Source organism: Triturus cristatus, chromosome 1_2 (assembly GCF_964204655.1).
Source record: "Triturus cristatus chromosome 1_2, aTriCri1.1, whole genome shotgun sequence".
NCBI classification, from domain to species: Eukaryota; Metazoa; Chordata; class Amphibia; order Caudata; family Salamandridae; genus Triturus; species Triturus cristatus.
Genome location: NC_140580.1, coordinates 96,301,276 through 96,317,644, shown reverse-complemented (window position 1 = coordinate 96,317,644; position 16,369 = coordinate 96,301,276). Strand labels below are relative to the sequence as shown.

At 48.8% G+C, this 16,369-nt stretch overlaps 1 protein-coding gene across 1 annotated transcript in view; it reads left to right on the top strand.

Annotated features, from left to right (window-relative positions):
* The window catches only part of SEC23IP (SEC23 interacting protein), a 339,277-nt gene that overhangs the window by 99,454 nt on the left and 223,454 nt on the right, over positions 1-16,369 (top strand). The window contains exon 9 of the mRNA XM_085602809.1: positions 3,445-3,653. Coding sequence (XP_085458935.1) covers positions 3,445-3,653 — 209 coding nt within the window. The remainder of the gene's footprint in view (positions 1-3,444; positions 3,654-16,369) is intronic.

Here is a 16,369-nt window from a genome sequence, read left to right as displayed (position 1 = left end):
CAAAGGCCGCCGACAAATCAAGCATGACAAGCATCCAGTACCTCCTTAATGGCTTCAGACACCCCCAAAAGCGCCGTCTCGTTGCTTAAATTGGGGCGGAAGCCAGATTGAGTGGGATGAAGCAGATCGTTGGTTTCCAAAAAGCCAGAGAGCACGGTATAACATAACATAACACGTGTATTTGTAAAGCGCACGTTCACCACTACGGGTATCTTGGCGCTGAATAACAGATGTTTATTGTTACCCAACTCAATGGTATGCACGTGCTTCTCCACAATTTTAGCCAGCGCAGGAAGGAGAGAGATTGGCCTATAATTGGCCAACGCCTCCGGGTCTAGGCCAGGCTTCTTGAGGAGGGGGATCACCATCGCCTGCTTCCAAGCCTGCGGGACCACCCCCTCACACAGAGAGAGATTCAAGAGTGGATTTGCCAAAGGATTTACCACCGCCACCATTTTCGCCAAAAATTTGGCAGGGCATGGGTCAAGAGGCGACCCAGATTTAAGATTGACCATCAGTGCCAATGACGACGCAGCTGAAATAGGCGGAAAATCGGCCAAGATGGACTCCACGGGAGCCGATGGAACTGGCCCGTCCATGAAGCTGGGGCACGCTTCCACCATCCTTGAGGGAAAGGAGTCCTGAATCAACTTTATCTTAGCCGTGAAGAAGTTGGCAAGAGCAGAAACCCACGACTCGGTGGGCGCGGCCTGGGTTAAATTAGACCGTGGAGTCGTAAACTCCCTCACAATGGTGAAAATCTCCTTGCAGGAATTGGAGGCAGCCTCTATCCTCCTGGCAAAATAACCCTTTTTCTCAAGGAGGATATCGCGATGATATGTTTTAATCGCGGTCCTATAAACCAGCCTGGCCGCCGGGTCATAATGTGAGCGCCACGCCTTCTCAGCCACCTTGCACTGCCGGCGAGAAGCTGACAGTGCTTCCGTAAACCAAGGGGCAGAAACCCGCTTCGATGTTGCTCGGGGTGTCCTCACAGGGGCTAGATCATCTAGCCTGTCCGGCAGCCACGCCTGCAGAGACTCCAGGTCCCGTTCCAAGTCGCCCGAAAGGGGGCAGGGATGATCAAGAGAAGCCTGAGCTAGCATCTCTGGGGTCACCCGATGGAATGCCCTCGATCCTAGTCCCTGCTGTCTAAAGATGGTACTAGGGGGTTTCTCCGAACCTGGCGCATAAAATTTGGCCAATCTGTGATCAGACCAGAGCACCGGTAGAAGTTCTAGCCCCTCTAAGGGGAGCGTCGAAAAGACCTGATCCAGGGTGTGGCCCCTATCGTGTGTTGGACCGGAGAGGTAAGGGACAAGGCCAAGGGAGGCCGTAATATCGACTGGCGTATGAAATTGGGAGACTTGAGATATTAGATTAAAAGAGGTATTCTTACAGGGGCCATCTAGAGCACAGAGAAAACAAGTGCTCGCCATTGGCTTTTCCTCTCCGTGACCCCGTGCGCTTCTAAGCTCTGTGCCTGCTTCACAGCTGTCGTGAAGAATTTTCTTATCTGCTTGTTAAATAAACAAGCAGATAAGAAAAGTCTTCACGACAGCCGTGAAGCAGGCGAGGCAGTCCACCAAAAAGCCAAAGGGAGGCAACGAAAAACCCTCCTTTCCAATGGGAAGCCAACGTTTACCATAAACGCTGACGCTACCCAATGGAAATGAGGGGCGGGGCTCAAGTCCCCTTCTCGAAACTGACTTGTTTACTATAGCTCTTGCAGGCGAGGAGCGCGTGCGTGCTCCAACGCCAGACGAGACCTTAAAAGCACAAGCAGACTCTGTCCTTAAAAAAAAGAAAAACGCACAGTTATGTGGCATTTGGAAGGTTCATTAAATAAATCCTAATTAGGAGATCTCACCAGTTTTAGGGCCTGATTTAGAGGTCGGTGAAGGGAATACTCTGTCACAAACGTGACGGAGATGGATATCCCATCCGCCGTATTACGATCACCATAGGATAGAATATGATCATAATTCAGCGGACAGGGTATCTGTCATGTTTGTGACGGAGTGTTCCCCTCCACTGACTTATAAATCAGGCCACTAATTTGGTCCTCAATGCCTTATCCCATTAGGCCTATGCCCCCGTGGCCACTGCCTGCCTCGTGCGTTTGGTTACATTGATGGTTACCTTCTCGATAATAGTCAAATTTGTTCACCATGTTAATGAATTGCAGGTTTGTTTAGCCAAGGGGCTACTTTCCACAAGGTCTAGGAAGTACTAGAGGCACAAACCACTTTCCTACCCTAAGGTATTGTCAGGTCGCCACCATATTCTTGGAATATGCCTTCTGATATTTTTCTGTAAACTCCACCCTTTTAAGAAGTGGAAAGAACCCTTCACTCTTCGGATGGTGAGAGAGGAAACCTGGTTCTCACTACACGGAACTTCTGTTCCTCTACTAAGTTGTTTGTTACGTTTGATTGCCACCCGTCCCAAGCCTTGCCTTTTCAGTAAGTATTACACAGTGGATGTTGGTTCCAGAACTGAAGTCCAGATTGTAGAAATCCTAAAAACCGCGCTCAGTAGGCATTCTGTACATTTCACACTCTTTAGGTTATTGTGTGGAAATCTATGTGTATGAGTCAAGGGTAAGAACAGGGAGAAGGTACTCATTTGATTACAATGATTGTCCTTCAACAAGATGATATCACTAAACCCACCCTGTCTTCTGCATATTTTCATACATATCTTACTTTCTTGGAAGACTGATGCCAAAGAGTTAACAGTTGGAGGCAGGAACATTTTATCTGCACCCATCTCAGTAAAACCTGTTTAGTATATTATAATCGGGGTACTACCGCTTAGATCAAGTCATAGCTGCTGAACCAAGGGTCCCTAGTAAATCCAAGTACACAAAGTTAGTCTTTCTTACCCAGTTGCAAACAACAAAACCCTACGCTTTGCCATGTTTGAGAGAAACAACAGTACCAATCAAGAGAACTGCTCAGGACCATGATAAAGGCCAGACCATCCTTTCTTAGATGACTTAGAATTAATTGTATGGCTCCTCAGGTGAGCGAAGTTGGTGTAGGTATAGTTTTCGGACTGGAGCATTTGTATAATGGCTACGTGGGCTACACTATCACAATCTACATGCATTGCATTATTACTTAGATCTGCCTTGCAGAAGAAGTTTGACATTTGGCCAGGGTTCCGTGCTTGTCTGAAGCCTGGTTGTTCACTGCTCTTATCTTTTTTGTCTTTCTAGGAAATCTGTTTTTTACTTGAGATTTCAGCAACGTGTGTGTTTGTAAGATAAATATACCATTATGATGATTTATGCTTTCTCTGTCCTCCTTTTGACTGGTTCTTGAAGTGAAAAAAAAAGTTGGGGTACACAGCCTGTTTGGACTTGGAAGTGCCCCACTGGAAGTAATTTAGTGCTGTTCGATTGTCTCAGATTAATTATGTCTTGTTCTGCATCACCAGGAGTATAAAGAAAATTTCCCTGCCAAGCATTGGTCGTCTTCGGCACTTCACCAATGAAACACTGCTGGACATCCTGTTCTACAATAGCCCTACCTACTGTCAAACAATAGTGGATAGAGTGGGATTGGAGATGAACCGGCTGTATGACCTCTTCATGAGTCGCAACCCAGACTTCAAAGGATCAGCCTCGGTTGCTGGACACAGTCTTGGTGGGTAACTTCATGGTTACGTATAATCACTTCACTAGTGAGGTTGGGTAGGAGCACACTTTCAAGAGTCAAGTATGCACTATGGTGACACTATAATATGGGTTTGTGTGAATATGCGTTTACCTTGACTCACCCCATTTATTTTCAAAATTCTCACTATGGTGGCCTTTTTTATTCTTATCTCTGTGAAATATTACTGTGCTGCTAGCAACTGAAAGTAGATATTTCAGGCCTCGAAAAATCAACTGCCCTACTCGCTATGGAAAGTCATATTTTATCAGAGCGATCTATTTTTTCGGCTTACTGACCCATTCTGACAGGGGTTTCGAGCTGTCAAAGAACAGGTGTTCTGTTCATTCAGAAAGTGAACAAACAGTAGAGATTACTTTAAATATTGTTTTTATCGTCTCACATTTGCTGTGCATTCAAAGACAGTGGTCAAATATCAACTAATGTTCAAAGTAGAGGATTTTGTAAAGTGATCTACCTGACAATCCTGCTTGCCTACAGGGAGTGTGAAATGAAAGGCTGTAGGTATGTCAGTTTGTCTGCAACACTGAACCTCTAAATATTTTTTAGATGAACTGTACCACTATATCAGAATATATCGGCATGTGGGAAAGCAGCATTTTTTTTTAATTCTGAAGGGTGATGGAAACAGAGATTTCAATAGGATCAGGACACTGTACTTGGTGATGTGTAAATGATAAATATTTGCGGAAAACAGATTTCTACACATTATCGTTTGTATGCTATATTGTTTTATATGTAAAACTGCATGTTAGTAGTTATGTTTGTGGCCATTTCAATGGAAAATGTGCTGTCTGTCAATGACAGTGTGCTACCACATCATGCTTTAGTAATATATTTGGAAAAAGTGGGAGCTTTTAAGTATAAACTGAGAAACAACCTTGCCCGCCCGATAACATTGCTATTAATAAACTAAAAGGCAATTCAGGTGTCATTTGTACCCCTATATTTAGGCTGGATTCTTAGTCTACATGGAGCAAAAGTCTACTCTAATCAATCAAACAAAAGAGTATTTTGTACTGCGGACATGTTGAACTCGCATATTTGAAGGTGCTCTCATATGTGATAATAAACAAAAGCTCGACTCTGTGAAATAAAGTATTTGCCTTGGGTCAGACAATTTGAGACCAGTTTATGGGCCAAGTGCATTATAGTTGGATCAAGTAGATTATTCAAGTCACTAGATATGCAGGTCTTGTAACATTTTTATGATATTTGGAGGTCCTGAATTCTCCCATTGGTTAATCCACTCAGCAGGATTAGAAGTGGCAATTATGAGTAAAGCAGTAAACTGCCACATGTTTAGGTCCTCTCCCCGCACTGATTTACCAGTAACCCAGACATGAGTAATTTTGGGGTAGGGTAATGCTGGACTATCAAAAGTTTGCTGACAGAGGTTTCTCCTGGGATTGATCATTATGGCTGGTATCGGGGAAAAATCCTCTAATGCCCATAACCCTTATTTCCCATTTTCCCCTGGTGTTTAACCCGTAAACTTAGCCTTTCAGTAGGCAAAGTTCCTGGGTGAATCACTCCCACCCAAGGTTTTTCCATGGGCTTTTAATCCCGGTTGGACCAGTAACTAGTGTTGCCAGCCCCACCTGGATTACCAGGGTGCTTATAACGAGGAACTTATTTGTGATAATTTTAAAGACTACTTTAGCGAATAGGCTTTTATCCGGTATATTTTAAATGGCTAAGGGAAAGAGTTATCTTTTAGCCGTAAGTCAGCTTTCTGAGGGCTACATAGAGAACTGACTGAGACTGACTTGACCAAATGCTCAGAACATTTTAAGGTAAACTGTAGGGATCTGTGTTGTAACATACCCTCTTGAAAGTACTGCTGCCATGTCTCTCTTATTTAATTTAAAAATGTATGAGGGAAGTACCAAAGCACACACTGAAAAATGTATCCGTAGATTCCTTGATAAGTAAGTATACATAGTCACAGGACCTAGCTGCTCTAATTCATCTGCTCATTCGTCATAAACTTCTGTGCATGCATGATATGAAAAGCTTTCTCCATAGATGCAGGCGACACGTGTTTTATCCGCAAATGAGATTTGGCATTTCTGACTACTACGTATGCCGGGCTAATCATGGTCCAGTTGGTCATAAGGTTTATGGAACTTACATGTAATATTGCAACTCCTATGTGACTTAGTCGCTGGGGCTGCTTCATTGACTGTTCTTTGTGACTAAGTTCCTTTGTACTTGGTTTACTTTTGGCTTACCCTGACCCGGAATTTGAAGGACTTACGAGGATTAGCAGATGTGCTGTTTTTAACCTTTTGCATAACTGTGGTATCTTTCTTTAGCCTTGAAAAAAATCCTGCGGACAAAACGCGTGTCATCTGCTTCTATAGAGAAAGCTTTTCATGTCATGCACAGATGTTTATGATGCTTTAACAGATGAGTTTGAGCAACTCGATCCTTTGACTAAGCGCACTTACTTAACAAGGAATTTACTGAAACATTTTTCAGTGTGTGCTTCGGTACCGTCCTCATAAGTTGCCTAGACTGTCATACTGTACGCTGTTACCATGTGAGCGCCACTCTAAGGACTCTTTTTTTGGCAGTGCTTGGAACTCATTTATTCTTTTTGTGCATTACTGTTACCCCCGAAATTCATTCAGTTGAGATGTGCGAACTCTCTTCACAGTCACCTCTTTTTTTGAATTTATAAATATAAAAATGTACTTTAGCTTCCAGCATGACATTTGATGAGCTGTGCCACTGGTTACAAAAGGACATTGTACACAGTAGTGAAGTATCAGTCCTGTGATTCATGCATTCATTCTCTGCAAGTATCTTTGTTTGACACTTTGTTCTAAGCATGAACTCTAGCAGAATTTCTGACCCTTTCATTGTTTTGAGGTTGATATTCTTTGTCAAATTGACTTGGATGGCAATAAACTCCTGTTATTTATCAATAATGGCAGGAGATCCCACGGGACAAATGTATACTTTGCAAATACTTATTGTGTTGTGTCATGTAAGGAAGTGGTTAACATTTTTTTTAATGGGTCATTAAATAAAAAAAAAAGGACAGATGTTTTATAGACCAGTGTAGGGATGCTACCATGAGGAGTGATCAACTGCCCAAACATCCCATAGCCATGAAGATAAAGATTTTGTTGGTGCACCCCAATCCTCTGTTTAAAATATGATTCAGAACAATCCATTCCATTGTATGAAATACTGTCAAATGTTTTCAATTCATCAGTTTTTGTGCATTCTATTTCATTAGTGATTCATGAATTCAATTCCTTTGTATCAAATGCCAACACATGTTTTCGCAATTGGCATGACATTGCTGCATCAGGGCATACGTGTGATTCATACGTCTTTTATTGTTCCAGGTTTGAATAAAGTAGGTAGTGCACTAAAACAATGACAAAACCTAAAGATCATCTAAACAGTGGAACCCAAAACAAAAATCTGTATATTGTAAAAGAGTGTTTAAGGCAAAAGGGACAGACAGCTAAGTTTGCAATAGTCACAGTTTGGCCATCATTCATGTTTTCATATAGTCCAATTTCTCCTAAGGCTGACTCATAATTCAATCCTAAATACCATTGTAAAGGAGCACAGAATAAGTGACTCCCTTATAAATATTTATACCTGAGCGAGTAGCACCAACTGGTATGTATTACAACATATCTTTAGCAATCTCAATGTTTATAGATAAAGCATAAAGATAAATACTGTAACAGAACATGACTCAAACAATTAGTTAATTCCTTGTCTCATGTTTAAAGTAACTGTCAGTTCATTAATCAGTCCTAACAAGGAAAAGATTAGACAATGGTCCCTTGGTTCATATGACCAAATGCAAGTCAAGTGCGATTGAGTGGTTTGGCTCACATATTGCTACTGCTGTTTAAGAGAACTCATTGAAACCTTTATATTTGATCAGGCTTCTTGAACATATTTCACGCAACTGGAATTTCCACCAGTGTTGATACTTTTGGTCGGTCAGTTCAAAATTCGAGGTGGTCCTTAATATAGTATGCAAATAAATGTGTAGTCTGAGAATAAAAGTAAAATTGTAGTGTGTAAGAAGCTGGCTCTCTCTATATAGTGGACTAAAATGAGGTACACTGTGTAGAGACTCCAAGCAACCCTTATTGGTTTACAGAGGCAAAAATGATAACACTAAATGCTCTCTTTTGTGGTAGTGTGGGCAAGTAGTTTAGGCTTATGAGAGGGTAGTGCTAATCATTTGCTGTACTTACAGAGGCAATAAATGAGACACACACTCGAGAATAAATATGAGACCAATTTAGAAAAAAAGTTGTATTTTTATGTAAATTTTGATGCTGAGAATTCCGTTAAGTGAGTACATTTTTAAATATCGATTTTTACAGGTAAATAAAATGTTCACTTGCATGTGTCTTTACGCAGCAATGCTTTTTTTATGGGGAAAAAAGGCATATGTTGCATACAGTTATTTACAGTCTGTTTCTGGGGTTTCCTTCTGGACTTTCGGTCATAGGGGGCAAATGTCCAAAGTACCATACTTGATACCTTCCTTGGGGCGTCCGGTTGCAGAGGTGCTGGTCGGGTTGATAGCCTTGCGCGCTACGCAGGTGGAAAGAATGTGGACCACCTAAAAACGTGCTGCGGGGGGGACGACTTGCGGACAAGTATGGGAGCTCCCAACCGGGGTTCTTGGGTCACAAGGGTCCTTGGTAGCAAGGGGGTAAAGCTGGTTCGTTGGCACCCGGGCTGGGGTTCTCGTATCTGAGTTGATAGGTCGTCTGGACTCGGTGCGTCAATGGCCCACACGGTTGTCAGTCTTGTCATTTGAGGGGCAAAATCAGGACAGCTGGGCCACTCTGGAAGTGGGTCTCTGCGGTGCTGATGTCCCTCTACGGCTGCTCGGTCATGATTCTGTTATAGTCCTGACTGGACTTAAACATGCATTGGTTGCTGCAAGGGGTCTGATACCTGGGGTATTGGTGCTGTGCGGATCCGGTTGGTCCTGGTGTCCTCTCACTTCGTGGGGGGGACAGTTCTGACCTTCAGAAGCCCAGGTGCCTCTTCCTGGGGGGGCTGCTGAGTCTGGCTGGCCGGAGAGCGGCAACACGGTAAACCAAACTTTGCTTCTTCGGTGCCTGCTGACTGCAGGGAAGTAGCTCCTTTGCTCCAAGGGAGATTGCTGACAATTTTCAAAGGTTTGGCAGTCTACTGGGGTTCTTGGTAGTTGCTCAGCTGAAGGACGAGTCACTTGATCACGATTGTCATCACTGTTGCATGCAGGCAGGGTTTGGTGCCAAAAGTCAACAGCAAGTCTTCAATTCTCGTTCTCTTGTGGCACTCCTTTGTCCTCTTCTTCTGGATCCATCAAATCTATGTTTTGGCATTAGGGTGCCCCTAAATACTCAATTAAGGGGCTTTGAGGGGAGTGACAGGCAGTAGCCAATGGGTTACTTACTTTTAGGGTGACTACACCCTCTATATGACCACTTCCAGTGTGATGAGCATAACCCTAATTCCACCAAAAACCAAGATGGTGGAATTCTAGTTTTCAGGTTCACATCAGGTAGCCCACTTTAAGGGTGGAATTAGCCTTATGGGGGACACGCCTCCTGACTGGCTGATTTTCCTGCCTGTCCTGGTGCCAAATAGGCATCTGACAGGGACTACTAGCCGCAGATTCGTAGAATTATCCCCAGGCATGAGACTGGATCCGTAAAAATTTTGACCAGCATCCCTGCTCGCCGGGGAGACTGCATCACGCGACTCCGCCCAGGCGTCGTTCACGCACGTGACACCAGCGAGGTCACAGAAGTCCCACCCCGGCGCGCCTACGTCAGTTTTTTCCTTTTCCGCGTGCAACACGGATCCGGTTTGTGCCCTGGGCCTGTTTAGGCCTTTCCCTTCTGCTATTGCTGCGTGTGTGGGAATAGTGTGCGAATGCCTTCGGGCTTTAAAACTTGTTCGTCGTGTGGCCGCCTCATGTCAGCGACGGATCTTTACCCCATCTGTATGTGATGTTTGGGGGGTGTAGGACTTGGCCCTTTTTCCCTCAGTTGTTTTCATTTTTCATGTTGATACAGATTCAGGGAGCCATTTTGGCTACCCCTGAAACTTCTGTCTGAGGGCCTGAAGCACAAAATGGTGGCCTCCTGTGACATCACCAGCATCCACTGGAACCTACCAGCACCTTCCAGAACCTTCCAGGAGATTCCAGAACTGTGTGACAGTTGGAAACCGTTTAGAATGTTGGGAGGATAAGAGAGGCAGTTGGCAGTTGGAGCTGGCAGTTGGCACCTGACTGGTGAAGAGAGAGGAGCACAACAGTGAAGGAGGAAGGAGTGAAGCAGCAGGGGTGGAAACTTGTGCCTGGAGTGGGGTCCATAAACCCACCCTTGATACTTGTCCCTACTGATGGATCCCAGCCTATAGCCCTGTGTGGGAAGAAGTCAGAAGAAAACCTTCCTAAGGACCTGGACAGCAGGAACAGGCCTTAGAACCAAGAAAACAGCAAGATTCTGACCTGAGAACTGGTTTCCCTGGAGCCTGGCGTCGAGTAGCCGAAGACCTGGAGCCCGAGGTGGAGAAGCGGCGCTGACTGAGGTAGCAGACGTCGTACCCGGAGCCGCCTGAGGTCGTAAGAGGGCGCCGGCGGGGGTCGAGAGGAATACCAGAGGTCGAGGAGGAAGTGAACCGAGGTCGAGTGAGCGGCGTCATCGGAAGGGTGAAGTCCGCCCTCCGGAGTCGTCGGAGACCGAGGTCGAGGAGCACCGGAGGTCGGGAGTGAGGATCGCACTCCGGAGTCGCCCGGAACCTGTGAGGAGGAGCACCGGAGGTCGGGGGTGAGGATCGCACCCCGGAGTCGCCGGAAGTCGACATCGAGGCCAGGCCGGCCGACGTCATCGGAGCCGAGAGCGCCATCGGACCGGAGCCGCCCGAAGTCGACATCGTGAAGAGACTGCCCGACGTCGTCGAATCGGAGGTAGAGATCGAACCGAGGCCACCGACATCGGACCGGAACCGCCTACCGGCGTCGTCAAAGAACTGACATTGTGCCGAGGCCGCCGAGACCGAACCGGAACCGCCTCACGGCGTCGACACGACTCCAGCGGCGTCGGAACATCAGAAAAGGGCAGTAAGTGGAGTAGAGGGCGCCTAAGGCCCTGTGGAGACCTGAGAGACTACTCTAAGGGGCTAGGGAGGTGCTGAAACCCACCTGACTGTGCCTGGGGTGAACTGGGACTAACCTAGAGAGGTTGTGTGGAGAGGGAAGCCAGGGCATTGGAATTTCCCCCCTTTTGATCTACCTCAGTTTAGGCCTCAGCCTTTGCCTCAGCCAGGGAGTAGCCCCCCCTCAAGCCTTCCACACCCTACAAGCTGTGCCTGGGCCAAATCAGCCCTTAAGGATTGAAGTGTCATCTGATTCCTAAAGTGTACTGTATACTTCTAATTATTTATTGGGGATACTGTATTTATTAAGTTCTTATCTATTTAATGCTGCACTGAATTTATAGGTCCACAGGACTTGTTGGTGTACAGTATTTATTGGGACAGTATTTATTGGTACAGTATTTATTACCTCAAAGTATTTAATTGTCTGTATATATTGCACTTGTATTTATGCCCTGCTATTTATGATCACCCCTATTTATTTCAGCAAACAGCAAATATTTATTTGACCTGCTTTATTTAAGAATTTGTACATTGTGATTGTTATTTATTTTCCCAATCAGCAACTAAGAGAAAGATAAAGAAAGCATATTTTCATAATTTTTACGGTGTAGAGTCGTTTTTGGAACGGATGCACGCATGGTTATTGTATGGGTATATTGTATGCTTAGCACTGCGCCTGTTTCCTGACCACTCGAGCCAAGCTACCCCATTGTGTCGGGAAGGTCCACCACCACCCTGCGGAGTGGGAGTGGGCTGTTTCCAACATAAATTGGTGTTCAGTGGTGGGATAGAGCTGTGCCTACATATACTCAACAATAACTGTGGGTAGTCCATAGGCCTACACCGGGAGTTTTCTCAAAAGCGGCCTTCCTAATTGTGGGTTTTTGTTTTTTCCAAATTTACTCTGGTGGTGGGAGGAGGTATTATTAAAGGTACCCCCCTGCATTGTTACTGCACAAAACCTGTCCTCTAACCTGAGTGGGCAAGATGGAGGTTGTACGAGAAAATCTAAAAACGTACACTGTGGCCCAAGTCAGGAAGTTAACAGACCGGAGGGAGAAAAGACAGCTCACATGGGACTTAGCCAGGCTAGAGAAAGAGATGGAGGAGAAAAGGAGGGCGCACGAGCTTTGGATGAAGGAGATGAAGCTGCGTGCCCTCCAGATGAGTGTGTCCAGCGAGGACACTGGTGGCAGCATACCGGAAGCTCCACAGGAGCTAGAAGTTTATTTACCCCAGGATGACATCACCAGGGTGTCTGAGGAGGCATTGGGGTGTGAACCTGAAGGGGGTAGTGCAGGGATCTTCCAACCCAGCGAGGTGAGAGAAGTGGCAGATAGCCCAGCTAGGTCCCAGGGAGAGAGGGTTGTAGGGCCTCACGACCTATCTGTAGGAAGGCGTGAGACGGGGAGGTGTCCCGAGGTGCCCCAACCGAAGTCTCAGGGCCTGGAGAGTTCCGCAAGGGAGCCCCAGGTTGGGAGCCTAGGCTGTCCCGATGTGCCCTCCAGTGCAGGGGAGCCCCTAGTGTCAGGAGGACCCAGGGCGACTGTAACCAGCGCGCCTGAGGTTCTGGGGTTAGCCCAGTTTCAGGGTTTAGGTCCGGGGCTGGGATGCCAGGCTCAGGGGTTGCCTGACCTGGCGGGTGGGGCCTCTGTTAACAGGGTCCCCCCAGAATTGACTTCCAGGGGTACTTTTCCCGTTAGGAGGGTGCTGAAGTCTGGAAGGGGGTGCAGAGGGAGGAAGGTCTCGCCTCGGGCACCGACTCAGCCTAAGGGTTTAGACCCTAGGTTGAAGGATCAGTTGAGGGGTCAAGGCCCTAGACTAAGGAGGAAGTGTTGGTCTGAGGGTGCCTTACAGGGTAGGATGAGGAACCCCAGAAGGAGAGTTAGGGGGAGGAGAGCCTCGCCCCTGAAGGCTGGTCAGCCTAAGGGTGCGAAACCCAGGAGGAAGGACCAGAGGCAGTTTAGGACTGCAAGGAGGAGGACCGGAGTGGTCAACAGGCACTACAGGCCTGGGGCTACTGCCCCCCACTCCGCGAGATCACCCGGGCCAGGGACATCTGGATGGCCCAGGGGCCGGTCCTGGCCACAACTAGCTAGGGAGCCCCCGTGGGGTGGTTTTGTTGGTCCAGGGAGGTTAGTTAGGGAACCAGTGGGTTCCAGAGCGGAGGAGAACTTGCGGGTGCTCCTGCCGTTGCGGGCCTGCGTCCACCTTTTCTCGCCCCAAGCAGGGAAGACCATCAAGGCATTGATCGGTCTACCCTGGCTTTTGGCTGGAAGGGGGTTGTGTAGGACTTGGCCCTTTTTCCCTCAGTTGTTTTCATTTTTCATGTTGATACAGATTCAGGGAGCCATTTTGGCTACCCCTGAAACTTCTGTCTGAGGGCCTGAAGCACAAAATGGTGGCCTCCTGTGACATCACCAGCATCCACTGGAACCTACCAGCACCTTCCAGAACCTTCCAGGAGATTCCAGAACTGTGTGACAGTTGGAAACCGTTTAGAATGTTGGGAGGATAAGAGAGGCAGTTGGCAGTTGGAGCTGGCAGTTGGCACCTGACTGGTGAAGAGAGAGGAGCACAACAGTGAAGGAGGAAGGAGTGAAGCAGCAGGGGTGGAAACTTGTGCCTGGAGTGGGGTCCATAAACCCACCCTTGATACTTGTCCCTACTGATGGATCCCAGCCTATAGCCCTGTGTGGGAAGAAGTCAGAAGAAAACCTTCCTAAGGACCTGGACAGCAGGAACAGGCCTTAGAACCAAGAAAACAGCAAGATTCTGACCTGAGAACTGGTTTCCCTGGAGCCTGGCGTCGAGTAGCCGAAGACCTGGAGCCCGAGGTGGAGAAGCGGCGCTGACTGAGGTAGCAGACGTCGTACCCGGAGCCGCCTGAGGTCGTAAGAGGGCGCCGGCGGGGGTCGAGAGGAATACCAGAGGTCGAGGAGGAAGTGAACCGAGGTCGAGTGAGCGGCGTCATCGGAAGGGTGAAGTCCGCCCTCCGGAGTCGTCGGAGACCGAGGTCGAGGAGCACCGGAGGTCGGGAGTGAGGATCGCACTCCGGAGTCGCCCGGAACCTGTGAGGAGGAGCACCGGAGGTCGGGGGTGAGGATCGCACCCCGGAGTCGCCGGAAGTCGACATCGAGGCCAGGCCGGCCGACGTCATCGGAGCCGAGAGCGCCATCGGACCGGAGCCGCCCGAAGTCGACATCGTGAAGAGACTGCCCGACGTCGTCGAATCGGAGGTAGAGATCGAACCGAGGCCACCGACATCGGACCGGAACCGCCTACCGGCGTCGTCAAAGAACTGACATTGTGCCGAGGCCGCCGAGACCGAACCGGAACCGCCTCACGGCGTCGACACGACTCCAGCGGCGTCGGAACATCAGAAAAGGGCAGTAAGTGGAGTAGAGGGCGCCTAAGGCCCTGTGGAGACCTGAGAGACTACTCTAAGGGGCTAGGGAGGTGCTGAAACCCACCTGACTGTGCCTGGGGTGAACTGGGACTAACCTAGAGAGGTTGTGTGGAGAGGGAAGCCAGGGCATTGGAATTTCCCCCCTTTTGATCTACCTCAGTTTAGGCCTCAGCCTTTGCCTCAGCCAGGGAGTAGCCCCCCCTCAAGCCTTCCACACCCTACAAGCTGTGCCTGGGCCAAATCAGCCCTTAAGGATTGAAGTGTCATCTGATTCCTAAAGTGTACTGTATACTTCTAATTATTTATTGGGGATACTGTATTTATTAAGTTCTTATCTATTTAATGCTGCACTGAATTTATAGGTCCACAGGACTTGTTGGTGTACAGTATTTATTGGGACAGTATTTATTGGTACAGTATTTATTACCTCAAAGTATTTAATTGTCTGTATATATTGCACTTGTATTTATGCCCTGCTATTTATGATCACCCCTATTTATTTCAGCAAACAGCAAATATTTATTTGACCTGCTTTATTTAAGAATTTGTACATTGTGATTGTTATTTATTTTCCCAATCAGCAACTAAGAGAAAGATAAAGAAAGCATATTTTCATAATTTTTACGGTGTAGAGTCGTTTTTGGAACGGATGCACGCATGGTTATTGTATGGGTATATTGTATGCTTAGCACTGCGCCTGTTTCCTGACCACTCGAGCCAAGCTACCCCATTGTGTCGGGAAGGTCCACCACCACCCTGCGGAGTGGGAGTGGGCTGTTTCCAACAGGGGGGGAGCACCACGACTCCACTGATTGTGAGGCATGCCAGCAGATGAAGCTGAAGTCCCGGCGTGAGCGCTGGATGAAACTTCTTTTGGCTCGTGTGTCCAGGTCGGTGGCGTCATCTCGCCTGGCCCCTGAGGAGGGTTCTCGCCGAACTTCGATCTTCTCCCAGGTCACAAGTGCGCCGCTCACCTCTTGGTAAGTGTTGCAGTTTGTCCCCGAGGGTCGGGTTCCGGCCTGTCCGGGCGTGGGTGGTGTGGCCCTGCGTGTCGTCCCCTTATCCACCGTTTCCTGGCGTGGAGGTTACCTGAGCCCAGATGGAGACGTATGCGGCGGCTTTGCAGGCCTCGCTGGCTTCTCCTCCTTCCCCTCCTGGGACGTCAGCAGATCGCTTGCAGTGTGCGGGGCCCTCCACGGCATCGCCGGCGGCTCCGGCGCCGACTGGTTCGGATCCCGACTCTGAGGATGTGGTGCCGTTTGGGTGCGGCCCTTCGGGTTTCCCTCCTTCAGACCACGGCGCCTCTGCTTCTCCGCAAACTCCCGCGGGAGTCCCTGTGGTGTCGCGGGAGGTTGCACCCCCGAACCCCTCTCAGGACAGGCGGCGGCCTTGTCCGAGGCCGAGGTGATGCCGCCACGGCGCTGGCGGCTGCTGGCCCTGGCTGCGCCACAGGGGTCGGCGGAGGGCCCTTCTCACCGGAGCCCCTCTCGGTCCTCGAGACAGGCGGCGACCTTGGCCGAGGTGATGCCGCTACGGCGTCGGCAGCTGCTTGCCCTGGCGGCGCCACAGGGATCGGCGGAGGGCCCATCTTGCCCTGTCACGAGTCGCGGCTGGTGGGGGGTCTCCTCATCCCTCCCCGGGACCTTCTCGTCCCTCCGCTCCGGTCTAGCTCCGGTCCCCTGCGCCGTGTGCTGTGTCGAAGGTCTCCTCAGGCACCGGTGTCCTGCCTCAGGTTGTGGACTCTTCGGCGCCGGGCCGACGTCGTGTCGTGGACTCTTCTTCGGACGCCTCCTCTTCTCCAGAGGTTCGGCAGTTGCTGGTGTCATCCTCGCCGGAGACAGGCCGCCGCGTCGTGGCTTTTTCCCCGACGTCGTCTAAAGACGGCTCCTCGTCGTCTCCACGACCGCGGTCTTCGCCGGAGGAGCCGCAAGTCCCCCAATCTTTGGTCCCTCTTCCATCCTTTCGGCCTTGGCCATTCCTTCTTCCGGTTGGCATGGGGGATGGCCGCCTTAGCTTGCAGCCGTCACCTAACGAGGAGCTGCTTTCCCCTCCGCGGGGCCCTACGGAGGCAGGTGCGGCTTTCGCCTGCGCTGTTTCCACGGCTGTGGGAATTTTGCGCATG